This window comes from Bombyx mandarina, chromosome 12, assembly GCF_030267445.1.
Source record: "Bombyx mandarina strain Sakado chromosome 12, ASM3026744v2".
Classification (NCBI taxonomy): Eukaryota; Metazoa; Arthropoda; class Insecta; order Lepidoptera; family Bombycidae; genus Bombyx; species Bombyx mandarina.
The window spans coordinates 1,695,672-1,722,934 of NC_143219.1; the positions used below are offsets into that span (position 1 = coordinate 1,695,672).

The 27,263-nt window shown below is 39.1% G+C and overlaps 1 protein-coding gene across 7 annotated transcripts in view; it reads right to left on the reverse strand.

Annotated features, from left to right (window-relative positions):
* Positions 1 to 27,263, reverse strand: part of Msp300 (Muscle-specific protein 300 kDa) — a 215,885-nt gene that overhangs the window by 92,149 nt on the left and 96,473 nt on the right. For 5 of the 7 annotated variants that reach the window (XM_089731746.1, XM_089731744.1, XM_089731745.1 and 2 more), the window contains exons 5-18: positions 22,881 to 23,044; positions 22,030 to 22,306; positions 20,188 to 21,368; positions 19,349 to 19,555; positions 18,728 to 18,961; positions 17,930 to 18,106; positions 17,080 to 17,323; positions 15,898 to 16,077; positions 15,307 to 15,501; positions 14,145 to 14,324; positions 5,643 to 13,685; positions 5,488 to 5,562; positions 1,305 to 5,032; positions 370 to 547 (exon numbers count right to left, since the gene is read on the reverse strand). In XM_089731746.1, the coding sequence (XP_089587872.1) occupies positions 370 to 547; positions 1,305 to 5,032; positions 5,488 to 5,562; positions 5,643 to 13,685; positions 14,145 to 14,324; positions 15,307 to 15,501; positions 15,898 to 16,077; positions 17,080 to 17,323; positions 17,930 to 18,106; positions 18,728 to 18,961; positions 19,349 to 19,555; positions 20,188 to 21,368; positions 22,030 to 22,306; positions 22,881 to 23,044 (15,063 nt within the window). The remainder of the gene's footprint in view (positions 1 to 369; positions 548 to 1,304; positions 5,033 to 5,487; positions 5,563 to 5,642; positions 13,686 to 14,144; positions 14,325 to 15,306; positions 15,502 to 15,897; positions 16,078 to 17,079; positions 17,324 to 17,929; positions 18,107 to 18,727; positions 18,962 to 19,348; positions 19,556 to 20,187; positions 21,369 to 22,029; positions 22,307 to 22,880; positions 23,045 to 27,263) is intronic. The other 2 variants (XM_089731748.1, XM_089731747.1) reach the window with 1 other exon arrangement.

The following is a 27,263-nucleotide window of genomic DNA, read 5'->3' on the forward strand; positions in this document are numbered from 1 at the left end:
ACCTTTTTAAATTGCTATCATTAAGCTTGTCTTATTTAACATTACTGTTTACCTTGAGTCCAACGCATTTCATTAATGCTAATGTCAGTTAAAATGAACGGCATAACCGTGATTATTACGTTTTTTTTTCCTACCTAAGCTGATAGCCTTGACAGGCTATATCAGCGTCGCCTTAACTAGTAGGTGAGCTCACGGGGCTCAAACCTGATGGCGTTGCTAACACGAACCCTAGCAAGAGCCGTGCTTCGCAGAACCGGATCGGAAACGCGACCCACTGAGAAGATCCGGCGAGAAACTCAGTGGTTTGTGTCTGAGGGTGTTTATTACGTAGTAGCCTTTATTCGTCATAATGGCTTATGATAAACTCACCTGGAACTCTTCGAGGACGACCTTCTTCTGTTCCAAATTATTCTGCAGTTTGTTGAATGATTGAACTAGTTTTTCAGTCTTCGACAACCAATCTAAGGCTTCCTTATACTGCTCCTCGTACTCTGTCCATTTCACGATACCTCCTTCGATCAGTGCTTTCGTGTTGTTTAGTTGTTCGCTAAAATTAATGTGCAATATTGAAGTTTAATTTCAAACAATGACCGTTTTCGGCTAGTGAGAACTGTTCATAAAAACCACTGGTTCTTTTACAAAATACATTTTTATTTAGAGAAATTATGTAATAATCGGTGAGATTTTTGGCATCAGCGATTTTGTGTTTAATAGACTTTTGCATCTCATGAGGCATTAGACCCTTCGTCATTATCATTTGAAATTTTATTTTTATTTTATTGCTTAGATGCGTGGACGAGCTTACAGCCCACCTAGTGTTAAGTGGCTACTGGAGCCCATAGTCGTCTACAACGTAAATGCGCCACCCACCTTGAGATATAAGTTCTAAGGTCTCAGTATAGTTACAACAGCTGCCCCACCCTTGAAACCGAAACGCATTACTGCTTCACGGCAGAAATAGGCAGGGTGGTGGTATCTACCCGTGCGGACTCACAAGAGGTCCTACCACCAGTAATTACGCAAATTATAATTTTGCGGGTTTGATTTTAATAACACGATGTTAATCCTTCACCGTGGAAGTTAATCGTGAACATTTGTTAAGTACGTATATCATTAGAAAAATTGATACCCGCCTGCGGGATTCTAACACCGTTGCATCGCTACATACCAATGCATCGGACATCTTATCCTTTAGGCCACGACGACTACATTCAAGTGGTTCTAGATTATTACAGCCCGTCCGTAATGTGAGGCCAAGCCTTGCTTGTATTCCAACATCATTTAATAAATTATAAGCTACTTACACATAGGTATCGTACTCTTCTTGCATAAGAGCCACTTCCTCTTCGATGTCTTCTCGGTCGTCATCGTCAGCTAAGCCGCAAGATATCTCCCCTTGTTCTAGTGCTTTCTGCAATTTCGCCTGGCCTTCGGGCAGTTCGCTTTCCAATACTTTAAGCTGTGAAATCTTGCTGCTCAGTGACTCCTTGTCTCCGGTGGCTTCAGAACACTTACTGAGTCTTTCTTTAGCGGCCCTTATCCATTGGACGAAGTCTGAGCCAGCATCTATAAACGCTTGGTGCTGTTCTACTGTCTCTCTTTGTTTTTCGTACAAGTCCTTAGCTTGTTTCGATAGCGTTTCGTATTTGCTGGTAATCTCGGACGCCGGAGCCTGTTGCATAAGTTCCGAAGCCTTAGAAGTTACAGACTGAATCATGGGTTCAAACGAAACTATATCTTGCACAATATTGTTTGTTTGACGGAGGGTCGCTTTTCTTTCACCTAAACTAAGGCCTGTTGTCAAGCCGGCGACACGATCTTGTCCCTTTTTAGATTTGGCGACCTTTTGTTCACACACTTCTTGTAGTTTGGCTTCTCTATCTGAGATCCATTGCTGTAATTGTGAATAACTGGAACTGTAATCGGCCCATTGGAGTAAAGAAGTCTCAAGGTGTACTTTAGCTGTTGTCATCTTCTTGACAAGGCGATCCCATTCATTTTGTAACTCTTTGATCTCTGTATTGATTCTGTCTTTGCCGTCAGATCTAGTGTTCCTAAGAACTTTTTCCCCACTGTTCACGGTGGCATGTACAAGATTTTGACCTTCTTCTCTGCGCTTCAATAAGTCTTCGATTTTATTGAGTCGTTTCTGCAATGCCTCTTTGCTACTGTCGCTACCTGCTTCGCTTCCACTACGTATGATATCCCAGGCGTCATCAATCCATTTCTTAGTCTTGGAATAGTTATCATCATAATTCTGGTGTTGTTCGTAATTAGTTTCCACTTTCTTTAGGACGTCATTGGCCATATTAACAAGTACTTGATACCTTGAATTGAGGTGCCTCAATTGGTTATTAACGTATGTGTCAAGATGAGAAGCAAGTAACCCAGAAGCTGAAGCGTTGAAATTTTCGATGTCTTCTTTACCCTTATTCAATTGGTGAACTATTTCTTGAACTTCATTTACCTGCGCTCCCTTTTCTTTAGCTGTACCAAGCAGAGCTAGCTTGTGGTTCTTTATAAGAATTTCTTTTTGAGCTAGCCAGTCTGACAATCTTTCGTACTCATCCTTGTATTCGCGCCATTGATTAACTGTCTCTTCGAGTTGACTTTTTTGTTTTTTGATTTCGTTGAAGAGATCATCGAAGCTCTCTTTGAGGGCCTTCATTTCATTCTTGATGACAGTTTGTCCTTGTGGTGATGTACTGGCGAGCACAACTTCTCCAGTATGCTGGAGATGTTCGAGTAATAGCTCTCCTTGGGCTTGCTTGTTAATCAGAGCATCAAGAGGGGCTACAGAATTTTCAATCGCTAGCTTGTCACTAAGTGGTTTTGATTTTAATGATGGTACCTTTTCCCTTGCTCTACTTAACCACTGTATTAATTCGTCATGAGCTTCTTTGTAGAGCCTGTGATCTTTGTATTGCTCTTCACGGTCGGCTAAAAGTTTTTTAATCTTATCATAAAGACTGTCGAATTTGTTCAATGTTTCTTGAGCTTTAGAAGCGACTTGATTTTGCTGTCCACTGGCAAGCATTTCAGCAGCTTTAGCTTTCAGTGTATCGACATCTATTCGATCACATCTTGCTTTCTCTTCAACTTCTTTAAGTTTCTCTAGTTGTGCCCGTTTATCAGACATAGAAGATTCAAACGGTGTTAATTCGGCTAGCATATTTTCAAGCCAGGAGTTGCTTTTTTCGATAAGTTGTATTTGTTCCAAGAATCCAGCCCATTTCGTTACGGAATCATCTAGAATGTTTTTGGTTTCAATCATTCTCGAGAGCAAAGCAGACCATTGTTCTTGTAGTGCAACAAGAGAATTGTTGATAGCTTCGTGTCCGGCCGGGGCAGTATTGGCCAAAACATTCTGTGCTAACTCAACCAATGACTGTACTTTAGTAAATCCTTCGTCCTTTGTTAGTAATAGATTTTGAATCAGGACAAGTTTGGTTTCTAAGTCATCTTGGGAACATGAACTTAAGTCGGCACAGAAGTCTAATTTGTCTCTCAATTCTTCTATCCACTGCGAGCATTCTGTTACGTTACTCGAGAATTCTTGATGTGTCTTGACATACTGCTGCCATCTGTTAGTCAGATCTTTTACTTTCTGTGACAGTGTTTGATATTTCACCGATAAGTCAGATATCTGAGAGCCGCGCGGTCCTAATACTCCGGTGTACAGATTTTGTGCTTTTTCAGTGATATTATCAATTTCTAATTCCTTAGCTCTAACTTCACCTTGAAGTTCTTGGAATTTCTTGAACTGTTCTTGTTTCTCAGGCAAAGTTGCCTTCAAGTCCACGGCGTGAATTTGCGTATCAGTGTTTCGGATCCAAGTCAAACATTGGTCTTTCATGTTCTCATATTCATTCCATTGCTGTATCTTATTTTCCAACGCCTCGATAGTCTTGTTGATAAAAGATACAAGTCCTTCCCATTCTTGATGAGAAGCGTCTACTTGATTTCTAATATTCGCTTGGCCGTTGGTTATTGTACCTGGAAGTACTTTTTCACCCAACGATCGGATCTTGTCAATACGACTCTTTTCTTCTGGTAAGCTGACTTGTAATGATTTTAGTTTTTCACAGTTGCTGCTCAAAGCCACGCGCTCCAAGTTAACGTCACCCCACAGCTGGGCAGTGTTGTGAGTTGCCTCCACCCATTCTTCTAGATCTTTGACGGCTTTAGTGTACTGTTGGTGGTTGTTGACGATTGCTTCATATTGTTCAACGAAAGACTTAGCGCGTTTTAGAACAGTCTCATGTCTCTGTTTAAGCTGGTTGATTTCCTTGGTTATATTTTTGCTAACATCAGGCAGGTTTTGCATGCGAGCTTCAAGATCAGCTATATCTTGCTGATGAGCAATGGCGTCTTGCAAAAACGTTCTATAAACATTCAGTTGATTTCGTTTCTCATCCAACGTTGCTTTCAATTCAATTTCTTTTGGCAAATTCTTTTCGGCTAGAGTCAGCCATTGTTTAACCGCTTTTAAGTTGTCTTCGAATGATGACCATTTGTTCAATTCGGAATCCAAGTCCCTCTCGGCCTTTGTAATGTTGTCGTACAGATTATCAATGGCTTGTTGAATCTCTTGCAGTTGTTGGTCGATGATTTCCTTACCTTCAGGGGAAGTTGATGGGTATAGCTTCTCTCCTAATTCGGAAGTATTGTTAACCAAGAGAGTAGCGTTTCTTCTTTGACTTAACAAATCATTGAGGCTTTCCCTTTTAGCACTAATACCTTCAGGTGTATTTGATAAGTTTTCATTGCATTCGTTGAACTTTTGTTGAGCGGCTTTCAACCAAGCAACACACTGATTGTATTTTTCTTGATAAGCGTTGTGATCGTTCACGGCTTGTTCACATTTCTTGACCAGCTCCTTCGCGGTCGATTGTACGGATTGGAATCGTGACGTCATTTGTTGTAAATTCATCGTAATTCTTGTATCATTGCAGTTTTCAATGAGGTCACTGAACTCATCCGTCAATTTATCAACGTCATTTTCGGTCTTCTTTAGATTAGCTAATATAGCCTGTAATAAAATAATGTTCAATGTTTTTTTGTATCTAATGAAATGTACCTGAAACAGCACCTCCATTAACTTTTATTTCTTCCCTGTGAAACCTTGAACCCAATCTTACCCTGCTCACCGTATTATTTTATTAACGCCGTTAATATATGTAGGTACTAACAACGAATTTTGAAATTTGGAATTTTAAACTGATCTACAACAACTACCATTAGTATCGTAACTTAGTAAAGTTTAAAATTTTGTAAAATATGCGTACAGGAGAATTAGAGATACCAATCACCGCCGCCTTTGGATTAGTGAAGTATAAGTAACAGTAGATAAAGAATAGCCATCATAAGTAATAACAATATTTTTCGGTGTTAAATTTCCTGTTGTGTAATTAGAATATTCTACTGAAAATTAGACTATATCCTACTGTGCAATTAATGAGAATTTCTTTTTTTTGAATATCTTACTTGATACAACGCTTCACCCAAAACAATGACAGGGCTCAAATCGTTTTCGTGAATTTCAATCGCTTTACACAAATCCTGTTTAACATTTTATTGAAATTTACAATTTGAAAACAATTCAATTATTCAGTAAAATATATAAAGTTTTTCTCACATACCTGATATTTATTTAGTTGATCAACTTTCTCTTCAAGTGTTGCTTTGGGTGTGTACGTTTTTAAAGTCATTTCAGTGTCACTCAGCCAACGTTGAAGACGATCGTTGGCACTGTCAAATTCAATCCACTGCTGAATCTTGTCTTCAATGCCACGTCTTACTTCATGTACTGTGGCAGTGAATTTTTCCAAATCGGCCTTCAGAAGACCGAGCTCGCGGGACATACCTTCTTTGCCTCTCGGTGACAGCTTAGAGCTATTATTTTCAATCAAATCTGACAAAATCTTCAGTTTGTTATTGCCGGTTGGAATAGCGTCTAAAAGTTCTTGAATTTTAGAAAATTTACTCTGTAAAGCTGCCTTATTACCTGTGAAATCAGATAGGAGATGCAGACGATCCCATAAATTCTTTTGGTATTCTTGTAGAGACTTTTGTTGGTCCACAAATTGCTGGTAAATTTCGAAGGTTCCTTCGTGCTTATCGATTATAGCCGTAAGTCTGTTTGTTAAAGCATTGTATCTGTCCCATACTGATTTAATTATTTTTGTCATTTCGTCACTTTCTGCTTTGCCCGAATGCAAACTAGCAGCCACGCTTTTTGCTTTTTCTGTGACCGTTTCAATGACTCGTTTGTGCGATCCAATTTCTTGAAGCAAAGTTTTGTTCTTGAGGAGCTTTGATTTGATTTCTTGGGCTGAGTTGAGGATTGCTTTTTCTTCGGCATCAACAATTTTTTCTTTTTCATCTAACCAAGAAAGCGTCTGTTGAAGCACATCTTGGTAGCTTGACCACTGTAGCGTTTGAGATTCGTATTCTTTTTGTTGTTGTTGTATAGCATCGTTAAATTTATCCCATCTCTCACGTAATGCCCTGATTTCACCACGAATATTTTCCCTGCCATTAGCTGCTGTTTCGGGCAGTACTTTATCACCTGCTGTAGTCAAAGCACCTATCTTGTGTTCACCGTTATCTCTTTCCAACAAGAATACTTGAAGCTTATTGCCTTTGCTTTCTATGCTCATTTTGTCTTCTTTCGTAACCATTTGAGAAAGTTGTTCTTCTAAAGGCTTAAGCCAAGCATCGAATTCGTTACGTGACTGGACGTACTTCTTGTGATCAGTAACTAGCTCTGACCAATGTGTGACGATTTCTTTAGAAATTAAGTGTAGTTGTTGATAACGGCTGCTAACTTGCGTGACCAGTGGTTTCAGGCGCTCAACACCACTCATTTGAATTAAGCTATGTGATTCGTCAACGAATGCATCCATTTCTTTTTCCTTGTTGTTAATCTCATTGCGCAGATCTACATATCGTTTTAATTGTTCTTCCTTTTCCTGCAATGTTGAGCAGAGACTTTGATCTCGACATTTAGTTTCCATTTCCTTCAACCACTCAGTAATGGATTCGATTGATGAATCAAATTTATTCCAAATTTCCAATGTGTTCTTTAGTTTTTGTTCAGATGACCCAATGCTTTGTACAGCATTTCGTAGTTGATCATGTAGGTTGTCTATTTCCGATTTAATGGCAGTGTTTCCAGCCTCAGAGGTGCTTTTGCTCACAGCTGAAAATGCCGATCGGATGTCATCTAGTTTGCTGGAACCGATCTTTTCTATTTCCTTCAAAGCTACAGCAGTTTGCAATTTCCTTATTATTTCAGGCTTTTCTCCGGTCGCATTTTCGATGTCAATCAGTTTCTCAGATTGTGAACCCAGCCATTCTTTATACTGCTGTATAAGACGTACCAAATCTTCATGCCTTTTAACGCAATCTTCTAAGTTATCTTGTAGATTTTGCGATTTAGTCACAATATTTTGGAACAGTTGTTTGATGGATTGCAAGTACACGTTCAAAGAAGCGTCGTGTGTCTGATCAACAAGCTGTTGCGCTTTATCACAGACAGACTCGACTAATTGTTGATGTGTCATTATTTCTTGATGCATGATTTTGTGATTCTGCAATTGCGCTTTCTTTTCTTCTAAAGAGGCTTTCAATTCAGTGTGACGCTGCATAGCACGTTCGACATCTTTCAACCATTTCGTGAGCTGTTCCTGTGCTAAGGAAAAGTCAGAAAATTGAAGAAGACATTGATCCAGCTTATTAACGGTCTCATGGAAACTGTCACCGAAGCTGTCCCACAGCGTTCTTATCTTGCGAATCTTTTGGCGGATCACTTCTCTACCATCTGGACTTGTATGAGTGTAAAGCTTTTCTCCTAAGCTTAAGAATTCTTCAAAAGTAGGCGTCTTCTTATTACGTGTTTCATAAAGCTCTTTTGCCTTATTTTGCTTTTCTTGTAGAACTGCATAGTCCCCTACTATTTCGTTTAAGTCTTGGAGGTCACCTAGCATATTATTGAGCCAAGATTCCATTCCATTATATTCATTTTCAAAAGCTTGATGTTCTGATACAAATACCTCATATTTCGATATTATTTCATTAACGAGATTGCTTAGAGTATGATATCTAGTTGCCAATTTTGACGTTTTATTTGTGAGATCAGATTCATTTGCTACAGTTTGTTTAGTGTCAGTCAAAGCAGCAAAATCAGCGCTTTTAGATCCGAGTTCTGCTTGTAATTCTTTGACTTTCTGTAGGTGAGCAACTTTAGCTTCCAGATTACTTTTGAGGCTTTGATCTCTCACTTGGTTTTCTTTAATCTTTAACCACTCTTCAAGCTCATCCAGTGTCTTTTGATTCTCAGTCCATTGTTTTAGAGTTTCCTTTAATTTCTTATCTTGCTCTTTGCATTGTTTAGAAAATTGATTCCATGTTGTTTTTAGTTGTTCATATTCATTGATCAGAACTGGATGACCATTTACGCTTGTGGTTTCTAAAACTGTATCTAATTGGGACTTAAGTCCTCCCAATACAGATTCTATATCTTTAGTTTTGGCTGTCACTTTCTCGATGGCAGCAATTTTAGCATCTGCATCTTCTTTTTGAGAGACCACCCCATAATTTAACATGCTGCTTTCGGCTAAAATGTGATTAAGACGGTCACGTACATCTTCAAACATTTGTACATATCTTTCGTGAGCAGCGACATGTCCTTGTGTTGTTAAAACTCTTTTTTCTAGTTCTTTAGCCGTGTTTCTGTATCGTTCAACAATCTTGTTAAGACTCTTTTCTGATTCTTCGTCTGGCATCAGCTTCAATTTCTCAGTCAGCTGAATTAACATAGATTCATGGAGTTCCACTTCTTGATGTAGTATTTTATTAGAATGAAGTTGCGCCTTCTTTTCTGGCAGAGTGGGACAGAGTTTAAACTCTCCCAACTCATTTTCTTTTTCGCTTATCCATTTTTGAACTTGATTAAATGTATCGTCGAACGACGATCTCTTGTTTATTGTAGTTTCAATATCTTTGATGACATTGTTCAGAGAATCAACGGAATCTTCGAAATAATCTCTCAGTGTTCTTAATTCATTGCGGATTTGTTCACGTCCTTCAGGAGTGATGCCGCTGAATAGAGCTTCACCTGACTCAATGGCACTATTGAGCAACTTCTGGCCGACATCCTTATTTTCACTTAACTTCTTGACTTGTTGTAAGTCAGCAGAGGTTGGTTTTGCGTGTTTGCTCATGACTGCTAAATCTTTTATACGAGCGTTGGCATCTTGAAGCCAGTTTTTAAAATCTGTGACTGATTTATTATACTTATCCTTATTATCTTTAGATTCTTTAAGTCTGTTGAGATGACTGTCCATGAATCGTGCTATGGCTTGGTATCTTGTAGCCAAGTGATTAATGTATTGTAATATTCGAGAATCAGGATTTCGTGCAAGTATTTTATCACCGGTTTCGGTTAACTTTGATATTTGCTTGCTGTAGTTTTTAATTTCTGCGTTGATTTTTTCTGTTTCAGCAATTTTACTGTCAACTTCGTTTAATTCTACGAGATTTGCAGCTTCTAGTCTCATTTTGTTTTCTTTTTCCTTTAACCATTCTGAAACCGATTCCATTAGGTTTTCATAGTCTTGCCAGGCTTCAATATTTTCCTTAAGTCTGTTTTTGATTTCATCGCAGTTAGCGGAGAGAACTTCAAGATTTTTCTTGGCTTTTTCCGTTTGTTGAGCAGCTTCTTGTGCACATGCAGGCTCCGCTACTATTTTTAATATGTCACTGGCTTCTTTAAGCTCACTTACTTTAGCTTTACATTCAGCAATTCCACTTTCGACGTCAGCTAATGCAGCATTTTTAACTTCTAGATTATATTTATCGCTACTGACATCAGGCATACACCACCTGGTTTTATCGTCTAGAATTTTTAGGTTTCTGTTGAACATAGCGAGCTTGTCTGTAAATGATTTTTGTAAGAACGTCAGTAAGGTAATTTCTGTTTTATTGGCATGTACGAGTACGCTTTCAAATCTTTTCTGTAGCGTACTTAATTCCTTTGGTACTAATGATTCATAGAAGCCAGGATAATTGTCGTTTAGTTCAGACACATTTTGACTTAGATTATCAATTTCGTCATTCAATTCTTGAAGTTGTCCTTTACAAATCTGACATTTTTTCAACCTGTCTAATATTTTCGCATTATCACCAGTCATATCATCACATTTTATGATATCATCACGAACTTTACTGATTTTATCGGACAATTGTTTTATTTTATCTTTAAGTTTTGTTTCTTTACTTTCCAGAGAAGACAGAGCACTTTCTAAATTGTCTGCTAGCGACTGCAATGCTACGAATTCGTTGTCTAGGTAATCAATAATAGAGTTAACTTGACCTGCTGGAATGTTTTTGTTCAAGTTTGTTATTTGTTCGCATTTAGCTTTGATGCTATTCTTCAGTCCTTGGAACAAAGGTAGTTCCTCCTTGTATTTTGTAAGATGGCTTTGGCCGAATCTTATTTCCAAATTATCACATGCATTAGCCAAATTTTGTCCAGTTTCGCTTAACCATGTGACCACTTGGTTCTTGGTATCATCAATTTGTCTCCAAACCAAAAGTTGAGATTCAAGGTCTTGTATCCTTTTAATCGCAGCATCATTCATTTTCTCCCACTTATTTTGTGAGTGTGTAAATGCCTCTTCTAACGGGGTTGTATCAAAGCCTCCTAAACTTGAGGCCTGTTGAAGCACCGACTGTTTAATGACTTCCATTTGATCTAGCAAACCTTTAGATCTCTTAAGGATTTCGTAAGATTTCTTTGCTCTGTCCAGTGATTGTGCGGTCTCAACATAATCGTTGGGTGCATCTTTACATTCATTGTAAAGTTGCTCAGCTCTGTTGAATTCTCTGTCAAAAGCGACAGTAAAGTTTTTCAATTCTTGCAAAGTTGATGATAACAATATGTACTTGTTTTTAGTGTCTCTAACTACATTTACAACTTGATCCCAATTGTGATCAGCTGTAGCTAGAGCATTTTGAATAGTACCCATATTGGGTTGGTCCTCTCTCATTAGATGCAAGCCCTCTTCTCTTAGTTCTTTTCTCACTGATTGTTTTTCTTTTAATTCAGAATCAACTTTGTCTAACTGTTCTGTCATATCTTGTATAGTTGCTTCGGTCAATGGCATTAGTTTTTGTGCCATTTCACTAAGGACGGATTGAACATTATGTAACACTTCTTGAAGTGCGTTATGCTGAAGATTGAATTTGTCCCAACGTGCACCAACTTTTTGAACTAAATCTCTTTTTGTTGTAACTTGATTTAATAGTGCTTCGGCTTTCATCTCTATTTCTTTAACTAAGCTCGTTGGTGACATAATTCTGCCTGTATTTTGATCTGTCACTTTTACTTTCGATGGCCCGTCTAATAAAGCAACATTACTCTTCCATTCGGGAATTTTTGTAATAACATTTACGAGCTCTTGTCTTAAAACTTCATATTTCTCTGATGCTAGCTTCGGTCCTTCAATTTGGTATTGGACATGGCCCAATTGTTGCTTAGTATCATCGTACCAATTAAGAAGTTCCGACCATTTTTGTAAAATGCCCTTGTTCTGCTGTATATTGTTTTCAATTATTTGATAGTGTTGTGCAATGTTCGAGTATGTCTCACTTAGTGACCTCGATTCATCTGGATGAGATGCAAGAGTCATATTCTTGATTTCATTGTAAATTTCATTGAACTCTGGCTCCTTGGCAGCGTGTTCTTGCAAAAGAACGTGCATGGACTGCAGAGTGGGTTCCACTTTATCAGCGCCGATTTGATCGTAGCTTTCTGTTTTCCTTCGAAAATCAGTAATCCAATTATCAAAGCTATGAAGTTTGGTCATGAATTCCTGTCGGATAATGATTTTGTCTGATAGCTCATTTACTTTAGTCCTGACAGTTTCTGCTATGTTGTTTGTACGTTGTTTGATATCGGCCACTTTGTTTTTCAAAACAGTAGCGCCTTCAGGCTGAATATTGTGACAGATGTTATCGCAAGTTTGAGAAAGACTGATAATTTTAGCTTGTTGCTGAGAAATCTCGTTACCAAATGACTTTAGCTTATTTAATTCTCGATCAAGTTTTTCCACTTGCGGAGTGTCCATCGACACGCTTCGACTGTTGAGAAGTTTTTCACCATTTTCAATCCAAGTTTCTAATTTTTGTGCTTCGCGTTCGAAATTCTCCCAGTTGGTAACGAGTTTATCAAGCTTGTTATGCCATTGATCAGCAAGATCATGGACAACGGCCCAACGAGAGTGAATAGCGTCAACTTCATCGGGTGCACTTGTCTTTCCTGATAATTGGTGACTGACACTGGATAGAATTTGCAAATTAGTCAGTTGCTTGTCACAATCCGAGATTAGTGCTCTGGATTGCTGTTGCAATTGCTGCGCTTCGGGTAAAGTGCTAGGTTTAGGTACGTTACCCAGTTTAATTTCAGCTTCTTCGATCCATGGTTTGATTTCTACTACGCCCTTCTGATATCTCTGCCAGCTGGCTAAGTCATGTTCGACTACTTTCGTTTGATGTTCTGTAGATCTTTGTAGATCAGCCATCATCTTTTCTAATACTGAGATTTCGCCTTTAAGTCTTGTGGCGTCTTGTATGCGATGTTCGACTGCCAGCCTTTGGCCTTCATCAGCGACACCTTTGATCGTTTCAAGTTTTTCTGAAATTATTTTCTGTAATGCCTGAGACTTTTCCACTTTTTCTTCGGGTGTTATGTTTTCTGAACGAATTTCAGATATCAATGCGGGACTTTCCTTTTTGATCCATTCCCGAACATGTTCTAATTTGTGTTCAATTTTAACCCATTCCTGATTAACTTTCTCCAAATGAACCACTTTGGTTTGTACTTCGTCTTGTACTTTTTCCAATTTACATTCAATTTTTTCAAGATCCTTTTCGATAACTGGTTTCGGTTTATTGGCCGTGAGTGTACGAAGTTCAGAGTAAGCTTGCTGTAATTGAGGCAGCTTCTCTGTCTTTGCTTTCTCCAAGTCGACACTTAATACTTTAGTTTCTTGGAGTTCACGTCCGACATTCGTGACACCAAGTTCGAGGCCAGGATGAGCCACGTAATTCTCGATTTTGTCCAAATCTGACAGTAGTTCTTCCTTTTGATATTCATAATTAGACCAAACTTTTTGTGTGTCCTTAAGTTTATGGAGACGATCATTGGATGTCTCGTAGGCCGTGTTCCAGCCAGTCTCAAGAGTCCTGACATCTTCGCGAACGAAAGCAGGAGCGTTAGCATCCTTGATGAGTTCCTTGCCTCTTTGAAGCATGGACATAACTGACGGTCTTTGACGGTCGAGTTTCTGAACAGCTGTTTGTTGTTCTAGGACAAGCTGTTCCACGTGCTGCAGAGTTTGAGGTTCGGGCTCAATCATGGCCTGCTCTTTCGCACTTTCAAGGATGCAGATAACTTCGTGTACCTCGCGACGGTAAGTGTAGCATCGTGTGTAAGTTTCAGTCTTGATCATTGTAATTTCTATAGTGGGTATTAAGTTTTTATATCTCGCTATGAGGTTTTCAAGTCTTATCTGTTCTTCTTGAGCTTCAACCTCTGAACAGTGATTGGTGAGCATGTCTAATGTTTGTACGAGCCATTTCATGTCTTCGCGTTTCTTATCCGCTTCACGGCAAATGTTCTGCAAAACATCTACTGTTAGAGAATGTATAATTTATAATTATAATTTAGTATCTAAATAATAATTCAGTAATAAATTCATATCGAAAAATTGTTTACCATCAATTCCCGAAGCTGTTTCCGGTATGCAAAAACAGTTAAGATACTTTTAATTTTGACTCTTTTTATTATATTGAAAATATATTTCTTTTAGTACGAGTTATAGCGTCCTTTATTAAGACGATAAGCACACTTTCGGAATACAAGTAAGCCTTTTAGGAAATTATAAACAATAATGTAGCTCAATTCGTTGTCTCATAATAGAAAATAGAAATAGAACAGAAAACAATCCAATATATAATATTTAAATGTTTAGTCTTTTTTAACCGTACGGTCGAGTATAGCAATAAGATTTATTATTATTAGAGTTTTAAATTTATTGTTTCAGTCTAAAAGTAAAACTACAAACTGTTTTAAGAACCTGGAATATAGTCTTTTCTCTTTCGAATGCTTCAGCTGAATCAACCTCCCTCACGATGCTGTCCATGGTCTTGTCAACGTGATCCATCCATCGCTCCATCTCCCGGAACTTATCTCTATACGCGTCCCATTTAGCTGGGATCCTTTGCAACTGCTGTCTGAAGTTTTCTACACGGTGGACCTGTTTGGTAGAGAACAGTCAATGATTAATTTAGATGACAATAACCTAATGTAATTTACTGATCGCCATGCAAATTTTGGTATTTCTTATCGACTGACGATTAGGACTAGGGACTGTTTTGCCTGAGCATCTACCGGAGCCAATAGACATATATAAAAACAATACCGCAGTCCAACTTGAGATATGAGTCTAAAGAGACTTTTTTTTTATTCCTTAGATGGGTGGATGAGCTCACAGCCCGCCTGGTGTTAAGAGGTTACTGGAACCCATAGACAACATAAATGCGCCACCCACCTTGAGATATAAGTTCTAAGGTCTCAGTATAGTTACAACGGCTGCCCCACCCTTCAAACCGAAACGCATTACTGCTTCACGGCAGAAATAGGCGGGGTGGTGGTACCTACCCGTGCGGACTCACAAGAGGTCCTACCACCAGTAAAGTCCTGCCATCCATCAGGTCCTACCATCTAGACGCGCACAGTGAAAAACATCCTAGGGTATTATAAAAATAAAATATTGTAAATGTGTAATAGTGTAGTGTTTGTAATATATAGGTATTAACCATGAAGTTATTGTTTTTTAAAATAGTCCCTCACCTCCAGAGGCCAGTGCCCTCAAATAGAACCGTCTAACACTTACTAACTTCGACAAGAATCGGGCTCGAAGCCATGTAATGGGTCATGAAGGTGATTTATAGGTTTTTTTATAGGTTATATACCTAGTCGTGTCTATAGCACGGGTATCGGGTGGGATCGAATGTGAGCTTTCATACCCAATCACGTTAGTAATAATGTTTATTAAGTTTATTTTGGTAGTGGTAGTGGTAGTGGTGGTGGTAGTGGTGCGATGACCTCCGAACGATGGCCGGTAAGAAGTGGGTCGTGGTGTGGATTGGGAGAGGCCTATGTCCAGCAGTGGACGACTGTGGGCTGATGATGATGATGATAATGATGATGATGATGAAGTTGATTTTTAAACTTACAGTACTCTCCCACTCCTGTTCACATTTCTTGACGGCTTCTTCGAGGCTGGTGTCTCTGGTTTGATGCGTGTAGCTAGTGGAGATCTTCTTCAAGTTCTGAAGGCAGTGCTCGACCTGCATGACCTTGCCTTGGTTACGGAAGTACTCTTCGTTTCTGATGAGGATTCCATCAGCGTCGTCACTCTGGTTGTAAGCCTGAAGGAAGATGATTTTATGAGTATTTTACCTTTGTTATTGACATACACGATTTTCTATTCTATACATTGCCGGTTATTTTATGTAATTTAATTATGTGCAATATTTATCAGGTTTGCATTTAAGATTGTTGTGAAAGTAAATAAATATGTACTGGCGAATTTTTTTTTTTTTCTAAACGCACCTGTGCTGTTCTGGTAGATTCAATACTTTTACACATCAGAGTATTTACATAGAAACATAGATGAAGATTATGTAAAAAGATACCGGCATTTTTACATTTATATTTTTATGTGTAAGTAAATTGCTAACGAAATTTTGGTTGACAAAAAATATTCAATAGTTTATAGCAACGTCACCCCTATTCAATTTTCAATAATATTTTTATTTTTTTACCTGTTCTTCATAAGCAATCTCTTTTTCAATATCCTTGATGCAATGGTGGAAGACAGCTTCGTCGAGTTTGAACTCCAACCGCATGAGATGTGGGGGAGCCTTGTCTAGGAGCTCTCGCCAGCGACGCTGAAGGTCCTCAACGGTGTGGACAATACGAGGACGATCTTCCTCGTTCACCAACTGGTGGAACATTTGTATTTTATTAGGTACTAGCTGACCCGGCAAACTTCGTAGTGCCTCAATCGACAAATAAAATACCTAAAATTTTGTATAAAATAAACTTAAAACAAACAAAAGGAATCCGTCCGACAGGGGACACATCAAAGGAAAAACAAAATTGTTATTTTTATTTAATTCCGAGCATTTTCATATTTATTTATATTTTAAATCTTCTCTGGACTTACACAAATAATTCAAGACCAAAATTAGCCAAATCGGTCCAGCCGTTCTCAAGTTTTAGCGAGACTAACGAAGAGCATTTCATTTTTATATACATAGATTGGTTCTCATACGGACCGAACTCTTGGCTCAGCAGCTACTAGCTATTCATCTTGGGACATAAGATTCCTACCTGAACTGAATTAGACTCTCCTAGACTTCGAACCGTAAGGAAATAATTGCTTTACGACAGAGATAAGATGAAATATGCCACTAGTACTTAACATAATATGAACTCTAGTCAATTAGTTAGAATTGGACAATTACGAAAACAAGTAAGGCTACTAAGTTTCCTATGGTGCGGTAGTAGTCGTGGTCTACATTAGATTATAATTTAATAATTTAAATTATATTTTAATTAATTAATTTTAATTAAATTATATTTTCTGATTATACCAACAGATTGGCCACTTTTGAATTTTCCTTGAGATTGTTTGGGCCATTTGGAAACCACCTGTATTGTCAGATAAGTGGACTTGTCGATATCGATTGGAATTTGAGCCAATGAAGGATCAAAGATATTTTTATTACACTGGCCGATTGGTTGAAATGACAGCCTATCTGGAATTGAGAAGCTAGTGGAATCTATAAACGTCATAACAGACCTGATGGCGGAACCTCAAGATTAAGCGGTTCCTGGTGCACCCGAGATTTCAACGGCCTATCTCGAAGGCATTTATGTAATGGTCACGCTTGAATAGTTCATATGCCCATCAATTACCAAAAATTACAATTTTAACTTACCTCAATAAGTTCACGTCCAGATCTGACAAGTTCAGAAACGGCTCGCTCGTCGGCGCCTTGGAAGAACCTCTTGTGGAAGTCGACGGCTTGTTTCGTATCGACTCTGTTATCAGCGAGCAGTGCCTCGGCTCTAGATGCCCATTCTTCAACGACTCTCTTCTTTGATTCGAATTCATCCCAAGCTCGGACTAAATGCTGTAGGGCCGCCTCTTGGCGAGTGGCTTCTGATGATACGTGCGCAAACCTACAAGAGGATTATTGTAGTAACAGTAATAACAATGTTCGAGAGAAATATCAAAAGATAATACATTAATCCTTTACAGATACAGCATGTGATGCTATGACGACGGGACAAAAATGCGGCAGAGTAGCTAGAGAGAATGGAAATTTCCGAAAGAGAAAACGCACTGACAAGAATGAGAATTCATTGTTTGTTATGAAAACAAAACAATGACTTTTTTATGACAAGTGAACCGCCTGGGTGGACATTATTGACAATCTATAAGAAAAATATTATTGCTTAGATGGGTGGAAGAGCTCGCAGTCCACCTGGTATTTAGTGGTTACTGGAGCCCATAGACATCCCCACGCAAATGCTCCACTCATCTTGAGATATAAGTTCTGAAGTATAGTTCCAACGGCTGCCCCACCCTTCAAGCCAAAACGCATTACTGCTTCACGGCAGAAATAGGCGGGGTTATGGTATCTACCCCTGCGAACTCACAAGGGGTCCTATTAACATCGTGAATACTCTCACCTTGAAACATGAATTCGAAGTCTCATTACCAACTCTAAATTTGCTATTAAAGCCACAATTTTGTGGTCACAGTATTTGTATCAAATATCTTACCTTTCATTAAGATCCCTCATAATCTTGACTTGGTCAGAGACGTCAGCGCTCCTGTCAGTGTCAGCGGATTTGACGATATTCTGGAAGACCTTGTTCTTGCTCTCCAGCATGGAGCGGTAGTAGGTGGTGCGAGAGAAGAACGTGCGATGGATTTCATAACGCTCTTCTATAATTTCTCTGTATGATAAAGAATTTTTTATTTATTTTAAAATTCCTAATAATACTTTACCTAATGATACTATATACTATTCCTAATAATAATATACCTTCCAAGAGTTTGTTCTGAAATTTATGGAATCTACATCTATGTATAGTATCGTAGTATAATCGTTTTAGTAAGTTCATAACGTGACACGCAATATAACGCAAAGGTAGGTGACAGCCGGCTGCGTTTTAGCCTGTTGACCTCGCGCGTCCCTTGGTGTTTAATTGTATTCCATTGCGTGCAATGCAAGAATGTTTTCGAAGGTAGTTTGCATTAGTGCTTGGAGCCACTAATACTATTATCGGGTACTATTCAAACACTTTTTATATTTAGACTTCATCAAAGTAGTACTAATAATATAGTCTCTAAGCACGTTGATGGTCGACAGAATAATAATATTACAAAAAACTGTTTCTTGGATGCTTGACCTTAAAAAACTTTAGATCGACTATTAAATTAATCTCAATTTTGATTCGTTGCCTATCTAATACACAATAGAAGAGTTTCTCAAGTTGTTTGAAATAATTGAGAGGATTAATGTAGGACTACCTTCAAATTACATTTTTCTACAATAACAAGAACGTGTACTGTACCGTCTGGTTTCTCCGGTCGTCCTCAGGGTCTCTTCAGCCCTGTCTAGCCAAGATCCAATTTCCTTCTGTCCACTCTCCAAAGACTCGTGCTGCACCAGCAGCTGTCTGTACTGGTGGAGCTTCACGGGCACCGTGGCTCTCACTCGGACCAAGGCCTCCTTCTGCTGTTTCAATTTGGTCATGTTGGTTTCCACCTCATCTCGAGGCATCTCGGCAATCGCAGTTTGGAAGGTCCTATAATTAATTAATTTTTAGTATAGAGCTTATGTGTAACAGTTATTGGAAGGTACTTTTTATAGTAAAATAATGAATATTTTGGTTGTGAATAATTTTGAAGAATTACATATCAACATCATATCATCATAGTCGGTTGCTCTTGGCAGAGCAGTCGTGGTCATGTGGAATTCTTGCTTATTAAAGCCTTGACAGATGTTTTCTGTAGTTTGCGAACCGAGGCCCGGCGCACGCACTCGTTAAGTGGAGTTTCAGTAAAGTATTTCACTTGCTCAGTCCAGCGCATTACATATAACGGAACAATAATGGCCATGTTGTCAAACATATCTGATAAATCAAATTATCTAAAATGAGATTATAAAAATACACAAATATCCAAGAACATACCTGCTGATGCTCTTAAATATTTCCTCGTGCTGTTCGATTTCAGAATTCAGCTGTAACAGCTGGTCAATGTATGCCTGAATATCGTCGGTGTTGGCCCGGGGCTGTCTGTTAAGAAGATTCTCCGCGCTGGTGAGCCACGAGTCCAAAGTTCTGACTCCATTGGCTAACTCACGCCTGTGTCGGAGTGCATCGCCACCTCGTACATAGCTGGATTAAATTAGGAAGATAATTTACTACGAGTAATTGGAATATATCAAAGTGGTCTAGACGCCAGCAAGTTCATTGACGTCTATGTAGCTTTATAGGAAGTGAGTAAGTAAAGTTTTGCTTTTCTGATATAATCTATATTATTAATTGCTTAATGTGATGCTCATTTATGAAAAGGGTCTTGTATAATAAATTGACAGAAACCTTTACTGGTGGTAGGACCTCTTGTGAGTCCGCACGGGTAGGTACCACCGCCCTGCCTATTTCTACTGTGAAGCAGTAATGCGTTTCGGTTTGAAAGGTGGGGCAGCCGTTGTAACTAAACTGAGATCTTAGAACTTATATCTCTAGGTGGGCGGCACATTTACGTTGAAGATGTCTATGGGCTCCAGTAACCACTTAACACCAGGTGGTCCGTGAGCTCGCCCATCCATCTAAGCAATAAAAAAATTACCTGTTTTTTATAGAAATAATACCTAATGCGCGAATAAGCTATTACCTAAATCTTGATCTAAGAGTTAAGACTATTGGCACTATTTATCATTGATCCTGGACATTGCTGACCGATTACAATGGGTAGCTTCTCTAATTAAAAACACTTTAAGGTTGATGAAATTGTTTTAATAACTCACCGTTCGGCTTCTTCCCAAACTCGCTCCCAGCGTTCTGTGATCTCTACATATTTCCTCTTAATCTCTGAGCTGATATCTTCAGAACACGTGGCTGCGAGGAAACCAGCAGCCTCGCCCAAACGTAGGTGTTTCTCTTTCCATACAGTGAGATCTTGGAAAAACTCTAGTCGCTCATCTTCAGACACTCTCAACATGTGTTGCGCTTTGTCCAACCAAACGGTAAAGTCATTGGAAATGCTATTCCACCTCTCCCAGTGGGCGATAACTTCCTCCAACACGCTCCTTGCGCATCTGACGTCAGAAGCGACCCGCTTCCAAGTCTCCGCAACATCTTTGAGGAACAGATCAATCTCTCTTGCCTCAGTCCTATCGACTTCGCAAACCCTCTTGTATTCATCCGCTACTTGTTTAATATCCACATAAGCTCTGTCGAATTCTTGGAAAATTTTATTTTTAGTAACAAAATTATCGTAGTCATCTAATAAGGCACGTACGTGGTCTATGCGACCATATTTACCAGTCCAAGCGGCAAGTTTAGCTTTCGTCAATTCCGTGAATGCAACTATGCAACATTTGTGTTCTAAATACTTTAATCTGGCCTTCCTTTGAGGCGCTCTTCTACTCACAGTCGTTAATCGATCTCTCATATCCCGTAATCTTTCACCCGGTATTCTAGATGCGTCGGGTGAACGCAACGCGGCGTCGAATCTATCAACTACGTCTGGTAGACCTGCAAAGAACGCGCTGTGCTCTTCCAACTTCTGGCTGATGATAGCCGCGGTTACCTCATCTAAGTTAGTTGGTATTTCGTCGAAATACAATAGATATTCGGCCTTCGCTAACCATTCGCCAATTATTCTGAAATCGCCTGGCAACTCCGAATCCAAAAGCCATAACCATTTTCTGTGCAGTCTTTCTAATTCTATCCACAGAGTGACTAGTTCACGCCATGATTTAGGTGCTATCGCCACTAAGCTCTGTGTGTACATGAGTTTTTCGAGTTTGTTGTATATGGGTTCGCGCGCGAGCCTGTCGTTTTCGGCACGCACGTAATCTTCGTAGTTTCGCGAGAGCGTTCGCGAGTCGTATTGTCTTTGAATCGTGGTGACTCGTTCAGTTAGCCACATCCTAAGAGATTCGTACTCCTCTTGTACTGCCGCTACGGCATCCGGCCCTGTCGTCTATGAATAAAAAAATACAACATTAACAAATATGTCCTCGAGCAACTTCGCGTAGAAACAAGATTGTCTACGATTTGCTACCAGAAGGTTCTTGGTTACTTTGGTCACATTGCTCGGCGGCCACCGGACAACCTTGAAAAATTGACTGTGGTAGGCAAGGTAGAAGGGAAAAGACCACTGCGCCCACTGGACTCTCTGTTGCGACCGCCCTGAGAGAAGCCGAAAACATGGTACAAAGAGTCACGAAGGGTTTTCAGGGGCACGACCTTCAGCAATGAATTATGCGACTAAGAAGAAGAAGAAGAAGAATATCCCAACATGCGAGTAGCTGGTATTGTTGCTCGGAAAACACTAGATAGCTTAGAGAGACTATTCGTGATAGGAAAGACCGAGGGAAAGAGACCGCGCAGACGCAGCCCGACAAGTTCGTTCGATCAAATCCGCACCATACTAAAAACCCTTTTACGCTGAAATGGCCTCTCAAAGCCATCAGCTAAGGTAGGAAAAAAAATCGAAACCCTTCACGCGGCCAATGATCGGAAATGGTGGAAAGACATAACAAAAAATAAAATCCTGTCTAAACATAATGATCACGACCCTCAGCGGTGAGGAAACGACGCGAGGAAAAGGTATTATTTGAATATATACATGTATTACTTACTTTCGGTTCAGGGTATTTATGAAGGAACTGAGCTACATATGTCATGATGGATCGTTCGTCTGGTTTGTCTACATCTACATCCTCCGCATCCAGGAGCCTGGCTATGCCCAGCTCGGTTTCTGCAACGTCGAAAGCGTGCTCCAATCTTTGTCTGTTGGACTTCCTTTTCATTTCGGCCAAGTTAATGAGGTTGGCTTTGATAGCATCAATGATGGCCAGGAATGCGATACCATCTCTCCAGGACGGACCGAAGTCTGTCACTTGGATGTTGGAGTCCCTGTGAAATAACGTCCAAGTAAGTATGAGGTAAATAAGGATTTGAAATTGGGTGAGGGCATAACATATTTAAATCTAGAAAAACTGAAGATTAAATATGCAAACTACGGGTGAACTACGGGTGAAAATGGTAATCATTGATACGGCATTGAGACTGTTGTGCCGGTTGAACCTCAATAACCAAAGGTCATATTTATTTTGAAAGGTCACTGTCCGTCTTAATACATGAGGTCGTCTCCAAGCCGTTGCATGAGACAATCTCTTCTTTTTCTCCACCTTATCCCACTAGGTGGGGTCGGCACAGCTAATTTTTCTCTTCCATTCTCTTCTATCAGCCGTCATCTCAACACTCACTCCTCTCTCTCTCTCTCATATCGTCAGTCACACACTCCATCCATGTCTTCTTCGGTCGACCTCTTCCCCCTCTACCTTGCACTACCATTTCCATACATCTCCATGCATGCATGAGACAATCAAATCAAATATTTATCATCAAATGCTCTACACAGGGTTTCACTCAGGGAGCAATCTTATAAATGAAATTCAATCCTTAAATAAGTATTTTTGGTACATACTTAGGCAGGGCGTTGGCGACCCATTGCAGTAAGGTCTTCCTGGCTCCCTGCTTCCACTTGTCTTCAGCACGTTGCGTGGGCGTCGCCGCACCAGACTCGTAGGACATGGCTGAGGCGCATCGTGACCCGCCCAGGTATTCCAGTGCCCGACTGTTCTCTTCAATCTAAAGAGAAAAATAAGCAATCAGTTTTATATTTAATAATGCAGGGCGGAGAGTACAAGATCGCACGGGTGGTCGCCAATGGGGTGGACCGACCAATTTAAAACCACAGTGGGGGTCCCCTAAATTAGTGCAGTAGCGTGGCGGGACATCGTGAGTCTGCCCCCTCCAACACTATATGACGATCACGACCACTCAGTCAAGAGTGACGCGATTGAGAAGAAGAAGAAGAGTGAGTGTATTCCACTTTAGAATAAGATTTACTGGGTGATACGGACTATTGTTAGTCCACACTGGTAGACAATGTCTGTAGTGGAATAATCGAACATTCGTGCTTAAAAGGTGGAATAGTGGTTCAACTAATCAATTGATACTAAGATTATTTTTTTATTGCTTATATGGGTGAACGACCTTACAGCCCACCTGGTGTTAAGTGATTACTGGAGCCCATAGACATTCACAACATAAATGCGCCACCCACCTTGAGATATAAGTTCTAAGGTCTCACGTATAGTTACAACGGCTGCCCCAACCTTTAAACCGAAACGCATTACTGCTTCACGGCAGAAATAGGCAGGGCGGTGGTACCCACCCGCGCGGACCCACAAGAGGTCCTACCACTAGTAAAAGTGGTCCTACCACCAGAGATAGACCTCATATTAAGTATATATAACACGCAATGGAGTTAACTTCCATAAAAAAATCAATAAATAAAAACTTAGCCTATACTGACATTTCGCGCGTTTATACAACTATTTGCTGTGACATGAAAATCAAAAAATCAAAATCAATACTTTAAACACAATGTGGGTTTTCTTTTGACCCTAAAGCCATGGTGTTTGTCTTCTTCGTATCCTTTAATCGATTTCAGCAAAGAGAGAATACTACTAGTTAGTATTTGTGTTAAGCTGTAGTCCAAGCGTCTTTCGTGAGTCAAAGTAATGTGCTTGTATTCCACATTCGATGGTGGTTTTTTAAGATTGAAACTATTGAAAGCTTTTTTTTAAATATTTATTCTGACAGATTCATAGCTTATGCGATATTACGTAAGCCATGTATACAATTGCCCTTGAGACAGGAAGGAGTAATTACTTGTAGAAATAGCAGTACGACAGTAAAAACCCCTGTGGGTTCCCAGGACAGCCCCATAACAGTGCTCGGTAAGAATTCGAGGTGAGTATATGAAAATAGGTATTAGAAGAAGAGAGAGAGGAAAAAGAAGTAACAAAAAAAGCAAATTATCTCTGCTTAAATAGCATTTGCACTATACATTTGCAATATGCCAAAGTATTATATATATTTTTAAATAACACAAAACAGCAAAGAATAATGACAAAGAGAAGATCTTCCGTCTAAGTGAAAAGGCTAATTAGTCACAGTTTAAGCATACCACAGAAATATAACTAGCTATAGAAAAGTGCCACTTCTGCTCATGTTAAACTTATATTACAGCTCGCAGCAATAATATAATTAAGGGCTTCTAAAGAGAAGGACATTGGAGATTTTGTTTCCGATATGCATCATTGATATTCTTTAGATATTGGCTGACATGTGAACAAAAGAGATAGAGCTCTACAAAATAATCGAATATCTCTTTCTAGAAGCTCGATGCGCAGAAAATACGTCTGATTTTCTTTAATTATTCACTGTAGCTATGAAATTTAATAGAAAACTTAATTTTTGTTATGTGTCATTTTCAAAAATTACTTTAATAACACACACTTTTACTGGTGGTAGGACCTTTTGTGAGTCGGCACGGGTAAGTACCACCACCCTGCCTATTTCTGCCGTGAAGCAGTAATGTGTTTCGGTTTGAAGAGTGGGGCAGCCGTTGTAACTATACTTGAGACCTTAGAACTTATATCTCAAGGTGGATGGCGCATTTACGTTGTAGAAGTCTATGGACTCCAGTAACCACTTAACACCGTGTGGGCTGTGAGCTCGTCCATCCATCTAAGCAATAAATAAATAAAAGTCTTAACATTTTATGGATTCTGAAGGTTTACTTCAAAAGTTTATGAGAAAAGTTAAATTTAGAGCTACGTAATCGAAATTTGGCGGTCATGAAATATTTAATGTTACACATTTCCAAGAAGTAAATGGGAATAGACCAGCAATTTTCAAACCACTCAATCGCTGTGACATTTTTCATATAGGAAAAGTTACATACGTAGGTTTACCTGTTTAACTGTCTGTTACCTGCTTAGTATAGTTGTCAAATATAATGATTGCATGGTGGAGAAAGCAAAACCTTATTAAGCCCTTATTATATTATCGTTTTGCTGCGAGCTATACCTATGTTATTACTTAATCTATCTACGTACTGTCCTGTATCGATCTAGATTACGTTTTAGAAGCTGCATTGCTGTACCAACCTTGTCTCTATCCTGTGGGTCCGATATATTGAGCGAAGCTTGCGCAAACAAAATCAGTTCAAGCCAATTAAAGTGAGAATATTCAACATTATTGAGAAAATTCATAACAAAGTTGACAGCCAAAAATTACAGTAAATTAAATTAAAATTCAAAATAGGTTCAATTGGACCGACTATCAATATAGACGTGTATAGATCAACAATGTATACATATGTACATACAAAATAAAGTCTTACAAATGTCGGGGTTCGATCCTGAGGCAAACACCATTTATTTCTGATTATAAGATGAAGGATTTATAATGGACTTGATGGATGAATGGCCGACGTTCTCGCTTGTAACCCAAGTACATAAGCATCACAACCTGAATGTCGCCATCACCTTGAGATATTATAACGTCGGAGCCTTAGCTGCATTGCTATACTACTCTTCAAGCCGGAATATACGATTGGTACGTAGCAGATATAGACAGCATGGTGGTACCATTACTCAGACAAATTAATAAATGTACGTTTGAGTTTTATTACATGAAGAGACTGGTGGTAGGATGTCTTATGAGTCTGCACAGGTAGGTACCTCCAACAAAATCGATCCATTCGTTACGGAATGTATACGGAACAAACATATTATATTCATTATCTACTGGCGGTATAGCTAACTCCTTGCCTATTTCTGCCGTGAGGCAGTAATGCGTTTCGACTTGAAGGGTGGGGCGGGCGGCCATTGTACTGTAAAACTGAGACTTAGAAACTTATTTATCAAAGGTGGGTGGCATCATTTATGTTGTTGATGTCTATGGGCTCCGTTAATCACTTAACACCAGGTTGCCCGCGAGCTGTTTCGCCCATCTAAGCAATTAAAAAACGAGGACTCATTGTCTCATAGTGTTTTCTTAAAAAAATTGGCTGTACGATTTGAACATGTTATAAAACCTATTTTATATCACAATACTTTTTGGTATCCATTGTGGATCAACCGTCATCCTAATGTGTTTTAGATTTGATCTCATAACTGGGAACTAACTAACTGGGAACAAATCACGCACGGTCATCTGCCCTCAATTTTGTTATGGGTACCAGAGACTGATAAAAATACTTATATATCTTTAATCTTGCCCTCAGAGGGCAAGGGCACAATCCTCGGTCTGGGTCGTATCTGGTTCAAAGACTATCCATTGCCATACAGCGTGGCAATACTGCTAGCGTAATGGGTACTTTCGGGCCGGGTGCGATCCAGAACGGCTTGTTTGACTAGCCGATGCCTACGCGCGCATTGCTGTTAGCGTGGAAGCTATATTATGTTACTTATGACGACGCTTGCAGCTGAAAGTAAGTATTGTACTTTTTGACGAAGCATGTTGCTGATAACTCTATTTCTGTAATCTGACGAAGCGTGTTGCGGATAATAACATGTACTTTTAGGTTAGGAATATCATGTTCTTTTTTTTATAATAAATAAATTTTAATCTTTCAATATCAGTAACTTTAATAGAAATGCACAAAAAATGAGTAATTTTTTCAAGATATTCTCATTTTAATTCTAAAACACAATATGTGCGCACTATAATATAATTACTGGCGTACAAATATATGCGTTTAATATTGAACTAGAGGTCCCGCAGTAGTCGAAATTCGACTATAATTAATTGGAATTGTATTTTGGAATTGGAGTTTGTACACTATTATGATTGTATTTTATACTTCTATAATCACAAATTTCGCCAAGACTACACTATAAAAAATATTAACTAAGACAAACAATATTAATCTCAATTTGATAACAGACGTCAAGAACAAAAGTTTGACAATAAATAGTATGCATGCGTGTGTGCGTCAAATACATGGTAT